Source organism: Tupaia chinensis, unplaced genomic scaffold, assembly GCF_000334495.1.
Source record: "Tupaia chinensis unplaced genomic scaffold, TupChi_1.0 Scaffold000597_1, whole genome shotgun sequence".
NCBI lineage: Eukaryota > Metazoa > Chordata > Mammalia > Scandentia > Tupaiidae > Tupaia > Tupaia belangeri.
Window position 1 is genome coordinate 275,244 of NW_006160114.1, and position 7,773 is coordinate 283,016.

The following is a 7,773-nucleotide window of genomic DNA, read 5'->3' on the forward strand; positions in this document are numbered from 1 at the left end:
ACTGTGGCTTAAAAAATATGGCAGGAAAATGTGCATGAGTGACTAAAATCCTGACAGGATAGAGAAATGGAGAAGTTATTGGGGCGTGACCACACCCCATTGAGGAGTGCTGTCTTTCTCTTTCTCCCTCACTCTGTCTCTATTCTCTCTCTGACAGTGCACACACACTCTGGCAGAAATAAAAGCATGATTATAGAGGCTGACCTCATAGCACAGTGATTGGGTGGTGCGCATTGGTACCCAACACCCACATGGATAACCATGGTTTGAATCCTGGCCTGACAGATTGAAAATTTGCCTATGTGCTTCAAATCCCAATAGGATGGAGAAATGGAAGAAAAGGATTGTAGCGCGACCACATCCCACTGGGGGTGTTTTCTGTCTGTTCCTCTTTCTGCAGCAAGTACACATGTCCTCTGACAATTAAAAAATGAGTGTGATTATAAAGATATTTAGTCAAAATCAGCTTTCATGCTGTAGCAAGCTACACAGAGGCCAAAGCTTGCCCTTCTCAAAGCATACACAATAGAATTTCTTTGTAAACACACCTTTTTTCCTTTTTTGCCCTAAACATAGCTGCTTCTCAGACAGCTTCCAGTCCTCCTTTCTAGACTGTATTTGGCTGTTTCTCAAAGATACACAACCACCGAGCCTGGTATGGTCAGACCTGTGACCTTTGACCTCACCCCTCCAGGACCTTTGTCTGACTCCAGAACTTACCCTGGAGTCACTTGCTTCAAGGGACCACTTGTTCCTGGATACATTATGGATCCTGTTCCATAAACCCTAAGTGAAGGTTACTTCTCCTTAAGAAGCGAAAGCGCTCAGTTGTTGGAGTTTAAATTTGCCTTGTCTCATATCCAGGACATTCTTCCTGCCTGTTCCTAAATAAATCATTCTTTCAGACACAGGGACAGGAAGCGCATCCCCACCACTAATCAGAATGTACAGAGACCACTTTGTCCATCATCTTGCATTACGTCTTCGTAGCCCGTCTGCACAGCAGGCTCACAGCTGCCGGGCAGCAGAAACTGCTCTTTGTCTAATCAAATAGAATGATGTCCCAGGGGGCCCCTGGTCTCCCCACACCAGAGCTCCATATACCAGGAGGAGATGGTGCAGGGGAGATGAGGCCTCTGCTAACATCTACCCTTGTAGTAGGCTGCAAAAGGGGCAGGAGGCACACACTAGAATAGGATGAAGTCTGACTAGGTGTCTTGGCTAGCCCCTGCTCTGAGTTGCTTTCTGGGATCCCAGAGCAGGGATGCAGCGACAAAGGGTCTTCTCATTATCTGAAAAGGAAAGTCCTTAAGAGAGTGCTGAAGAGAGTAAGCGTGGGGAGGGCCCCATCAGATATGGATGTGGATTTGGGATGGCAGCAAATGGGAGTTTAATTTTATTTGGGTTAAATGAGTAAAGCCAAGAAAATATAAAGCACATGCTTCCTCATTTGAAATGTTAAATCTTCCCTAAGTGAACTGCCAAAGATAATTGCATCTTGCAAATGGCTAACTGAAGTAAACCCCAAAGCTCTATTCTCACCCACTGAGAGGGTGGCTTTCCAACTCTTTCTTCTGCAATCAATCCATCCAGCTGAACAGCAGGCAGCTGTGAAAACAGAGTAGCATCAGAAGTTCCTAGTTCTGTAGGACTAGGACTATTCAATGTGCATATTGACAGACGTCTCCATGGCAAAGCCCAGAACTCTGTCTCTGTGGAGGAAGGAGAGGTTGGTCTAGTGGTCAATCCAAGAGGACCCCATACCCAGGGTTCTAGTAGGAAAAAAAGGATGCTTTACCCAGCACAATTTTGCCATAGGCTGATAACGATTTGGCACTGATATTGATTTGGTGATCTATAGTGCATTAAATGATCTTGTGTTTCCCTTGAGTCAATTTGTCTAAATCCCCTTGTCTTAGTCTGTTGGTATGTTGTTTACAGAAATATCTGAGACTGGATGATTTGTAAAGTATAGAGGTTTATTTAACTCATGATTCCAGTGGCCAGAAAGTCCAAATACATTCAAACTTGGCAACAGAAGCAGAGGGGAATATCAGACAGGTGCAGGGAAAGTATGGTGTGTGTTCCATATCAGTCTCTTTCTTACTCCCTCTCCTTATAAACCCACCAGAGCACAAGCATGGGGCTAAACACCTAATCACTAATCTTCTCCCAAAGTCCCCACCCTTCAATACAATAATTGTGTCAAGTTTTCACACATTTAATCTTCTTATTAGTGACTCAACCTGTGGATTACAAGGGATATATTCAAACTATAGTGCATCTTAAATGCCTTCAGAAGGTTGTGAGCTCTTCTCTGGTTAAGATTCTTACCAAGTGCTTCATGAATGTGAACCCATGCACTAAAAGGAGCCAGAAGTTATAGGAGAAGTCATAGGAATCAACACTGTGACAAGACAAAGCATGGTCAGTAGTAGACAGCCCCTCCTTCACTGAAGAGATATTCTCTAAAAATCATAAAGAAAACTAAATTACTGAAAACAGCAGGACTGTTGAGTTGAAATTTTGTCTCGTGGGCTCTCGTTGGTTTCTTTCCAAGCACACTGGGCATTCTTCTGATTCCATATGAACTTTCAGAGTTAGGAGATCAGTATTTTATTCATAAAAGCACCTCTGAGAGGATGTAATGGATATAGCAGGCCCTTACATCATCCCTCACATATGTTGGGCCTGGCATTCCATCACTGCTAATCAAAGACCTGCCTTCCAACAAACCAGAAGGGCATACATTTTAACCACAAATGTGATGTAGTATTGCCAATCAGGGCATGTTCACCTCCAGGGACACATGGAAGTCTTCTAGAACTCAGTCCTATCCATCTCTCTTTTGTGAAACCACCCTTGGTAATTTGTGAAAAGGCCCAATGAATTAGAAGCATACCAAGGACTGATGAACAAATTTTCATCATACTGAACTGTGTAACATGCCTCTAAACAATATGTACGTGTTTGTACACACAGTTTTCTTTGGGATTAAGTGACTACAACAATGGAACAGAAAGAAAAGATATTTCGTTTTTGAAATTTTTGCCAGTCATTTATTTTTCCAGCAGACTGAAAGGCTTTGGACAAGAGTCCATAAAAACCTCCTAGAAACAGGAATTGGACAACTAAATACTCTTATAATCAGACTTTCTGCTGAGTGGATTCATAACTCTGAGCCTTAAGAAAAATACTATTTAATCAAGAGTAGCCAGTCAATAAAAGCGAAACATTGCATACCATATCCACTTTCTCACCATCATGCCACTCTCCTAACTGATGCTGTGGGCTTATGCTGGTTTCACCCAGTGGAGCTTTCTGTTTTAGCAGATGAGGTTCCCATTCACTATAGCACAGAAAAGTCAGGCAAAATTTCCCCATGACATTATAATAACCAGAATGGGAATCTACCCCTCTAGGAAAAAAACAAGAAAAAACAAAACCACTGTGTTGATTTCAAGAACAGGCTTTCTTTTCTTGGAGAGCCCTTCATTTCACATCAAAGTTGGCCTCTGAATTATTCCCAAAGACACGAGGACTCTCAGAGGTGGCTAAATATTACTAGCTAGAAGCACTGTCTTTTTTTTCTTTTTAATTTTTTCCCCTTGATTCCCATCCCACCCCGCCCCCATTTCCTGCCCTGCTCCCAAACTGTCTCTGGTGTTGATGGTAGCTGTTCATGCTTTTACGCCTTCCAATCTTTTCCGTTTCTGTCGTAGAGTGCAGACATTTGGTATAAAGTAAGTGGGGAAATACAATGCCCCTCTTTCATAGACTGGCTTGCTTCACTTAGCATTAAATCTTCCATATTTGTCCACTTTCTATCAAATGCCAAGGTCTCATTGTTTTTATATGGCTGAGTAGTATTCCATAGTATATATGTGCCACACTTTTTAAATCCATTTTTCTGTTCTTGGACATTTGGGTTGATTCTATGTCTTAGCAAATGTGAATGATCTACAATGAACATAGATGTGCAACTGTTTTCCAACTGAGTGTTTTCTTGTTCTTTGGGTAGATACCCAGGAGTAGAATTGCTGGGTCATATGGTAGTTCTCTTTGTAGGTCTTTGAGGAACCTCCATATTGTCCTCCACAGTGGCTATACTAATTTACATTTTCTTTTTTTTGGAGAGGTTTTTGCTATAGGGCACGTGTGCTCACCAGAAAGACAGAGACAGAGAGACAGAACACAAAAAATCACCCCCCAGGGGGGATAGCCACATTGCAATCCCTTTTCCTCCAATCTCCTCTCAGGATCTTGGACACACACACACACACACACACACATCCAGCCTGAGTTTAAGCCACCAAGTCTGGAACTCAAACCATGGTTGACTACATGAGAGTCCAGCGACAGCCATTACGCCAACTTCTGGTCCCTAATTTACATTTTCAACAGTGTAGGAGAGATCCCTTTTCAGCACTTCTTTATTTTTTGAATAAAAAAAAAAAACTTTATTATTCTTTATTTTCCATTCTTTATTTTTTGAATCTTAGCCATTCTGATTGAGGTTAGGTGGTATCTCATTGCAGTTCTGATTTACATCTCCTTTATGATAGGGATGTTGAGCATTTTTTCATATGCTTTTTGGCTGTCCGTATGTCTTTCTTGGAGAGTTGTCTGTTCAGCTTGTTTGCCCATCTTTTAATTTGATTTCGTTTGTTTGTTTGTGTTTTTTTTTGTTTTTTGTTTGTTTGTTTGTTTTGTTTTTTGTTGTTGTTGTTGTTGTTTTTTTGCCGGTAAGCTGCCTAAGTCCCCTGTATATTTTGGTTATCAATCCCTTATCCAAGGGAGAGTTTGAAAATATATTGTCTCATTCCAAAGATTGTCTCTTCTAGAAGCACTGTCTTAACTAGTCCACCAGAGAACTTCAGGACCCGGGGACAATTTTCTGGTTTGGTGTTTTCCACATGCCAAGTTTTGACACCTTAAAAGGTTGTGAAATAAATCTAGTGGCTTATAGTTAGTATTTTATAAAATGTAATAAAGTGTGATACAAATTTTAAAGGTAGATTATTGCAAATAGGAAAGGAAGTATTGTTTTGTGGAACTTGGTTTGGGTATAGATGCTATTACAATGTTCGATGGTATTTTTTACAATAGGTCACTGACTTAAGAATTTGGATAAACACTGTTGTAGTGTTCAGGAGAGATTTCCTGTCAAGAGGTTGTTTATGCAATTATTCCTGTAAGTCATACAATTATTTTTAACTTGCTATAGGCATGTGCCCTCACCAGAGAGAGACAGAAAAGAGAGAGACAGAGGCAGAGAGAAGGGGGGAATCATGAGAAAGTGTACCCTAGGGAGCATGGCCATGTCACAATCCCTTCTCTTCCATTCTCCTCCCAGGATTTTGGGCATGCACACACACATGCCCAGAATTTTTTTCAAGCCTCTGGGTCTGGGTCTTAAACTGCACAGTCAGCTGTGTGGGTTCTGGCACCTTATTAACCACCCACCATGCCACTGGCTGGCCCAGTCACACAGTTTAAAGTTAAACAAAACAATAGCCATAACAACAAAAGCAAAAACAGTAAACACACTAGGAAGGAGGGTGGCACTTAGTGTTTGGGGCCTGGAAGCAGGAAAACAGATCCTGGACTGGTTACACTACTTTTGATTAAACTCCTGGGAATGTGCTTTCAAACAGGTAGGAGCAACTGTCCATGGCCTGGGCAGGAGGTCCAGTTGTAATCCAGCAGGCAGGCTTACGTCTAAGAAGCCAGTGCCCTGGTACATGCAGACCTGCCAGTCTCACCTGTACGTGGTACTGGCAAGGAAACCCTAAGGTATTCATTCCTGGTCTTATTTGGGGGAAGCAACAATGGTATGTTTGAGAGAGCTTTGCCTTTGGCGTCTCACAGACCTAGGCTCTACTGCTAGCCCTGTATTTGCCAGCCTTTGGGCAAAACATTGTTTTGAGGCCTCAGTTTCCTCATCTGTAAAATGGGCAGAAACTACCACATCAAGGTGCTTTGAGGGTTAAGTGCAGTAGCCTGTAGCTTGCAGCTTAATAAATGTTACTTTCTCCTATGTACCTCATGTACCATAGCTCCCACCTGCCACTAGGAAATATGGAAAAGCCCATCTTCCAGGGAGGACTTATCTTTTCTGTGTCCAACATTAGCTGCCTACATAGAATGACTGTTACAAGAAAAAGGGATGGGAGTGGGAAGAGAGTGGTCCAAGACCCTAAAGAAGTAGCCATTCCCTGCTTGGAGCTGCCACCAGTTCCTGATTGTCCTGCCTCTGCACACGGTGGAAGGCAGCTGTCGCCTCAGCAGAGCGACTTCTCCTTTTCCTTGTGGGCCAGTGACCTTCGCTCTCGCTGACCTCCACCTTGCCAATCAGCAGGGAAGTGCTGATGTCCATCCCCTGCTCTCTGAATAGCCAGTAACTGTGACTGTCCTCCAGGTTGAAGACATCACCGCCAGCCATGAGGCTGCTCTCCTAGAGATGGAAAACAACCACACAGTTGCCATCGCGATCCTGCAGGACGACCATGACCACAAAGTCCAAGGTAGCCGCCAGGCTGTGTGCAGCGGGCAGGAGTGGGCGAGCTAGCTGGACCTTTCCTGCTGGAGAAGCGAGGAATCTCCCTTTCCTGTCCTGCCTCCTTTCCTTTTTGTCTTTCTTTCCTGACTGGTGTGTCCTTTGTGTTGAAAAGAAGCGGCATATAGACATCAAGGATCCAGACAGCTACTTCTTCCCTCCAAAGTAGTGACCTTCAATCTTGCCTGAATATCGGAATCTCCTAGGAGCTATAACAAAAGACTGCCCCAAACCCCATCCGCCCCGTTATCTAGGGCGCAGCCTGGACATTGAGGTTGAGTAAGTTTCCTTAGGGAATTGTAAAGAGGGGCCAAGCCTGAGGACCACAGTTCTAGCCTTCACATTACCTTGTTTTGTGGCCATATAAAACCGAATGGAAACCCGTGTGCATACGCTATTCGGCATCCACGGTGTTGGCACAGTAGCAGCGTCGGACTGGATCTGAGTCCCCAGAGCTTGGCACTCACAGACCAAATGCACTATGAGTGTAAGCTGACTCGCTCCATCTTTCTTTTGACATTTTTATAACTTTGAATTATTTTTATATACCTAAGAGTTTTCTGTGGGTAGTAACAATAACATTATTAAGTCCCAAGAAGATTTTCCTTTGTGAAAGCAGCTTTTTGTACTTGCATGTGCATTTATATTAATACAGGCCATTTAATTTTCTATTTCCTCTCCCTTTCCCCCAGTCAGCTGATCGTGAAAAGTAGATTTTTTTTAAAAAATGTAACAACAGATGAGTAATTTTTTAAATTTATAATTAACGTTAGAGTTTTAAAAAATGATTTTCAAAGTGCTCTCTATGAACACTTCGTAAGTGACGGATGTCTAAGCAAGAGAGCATAGGTTTCTGAGAACCAGTTAACTGTGTCAACTGCATCCTGCTAGTGCATCTCACACTCAGAGTGTTAGTCCCCACTCTTAGCGGTACACAAGAACCACCTCGGGAGTTTTTAGAAGAATACCGATGTATGGATTCCACCCCAGACACTCCACATTAACTGCTCTGGGGCACAGCCCAGGCATCAGGACTTTTTAGAGCTCCTTAGGTGATTCTGAAAAGCAGCACAGTTTGAGAAGCAGCATCTCAGAGCACAGGGGTAAGCCTGGAGCACAGTGCCATGCCCTTGAAGTAAAGAAATACATTACGGAAACAGATATTAGCAATGGTTCATGTCGTCTTCAGAATAAATACCACCCTTTCTCTTTCC

General features: G+C 42.9%; 1 protein-coding gene across 1 annotated transcript in view; it reads left to right on the plus strand.

Moving 5' to 3' along the window:
• MTUS2 (microtubule associated scaffold protein 2) overlaps positions 1-7,773 on the plus strand; it is an 85,708-nt gene that overhangs the window by 61,775 nt on the left and 16,160 nt on the right. The window contains exon 4 of the mRNA XM_006158416.3: positions 6,422-6,527. Coding sequence (XP_006158478.1) covers positions 6,422-6,527 — 106 coding nt within the window. The remainder of the gene's footprint in view (positions 1-6,421; positions 6,528-7,773) is intronic.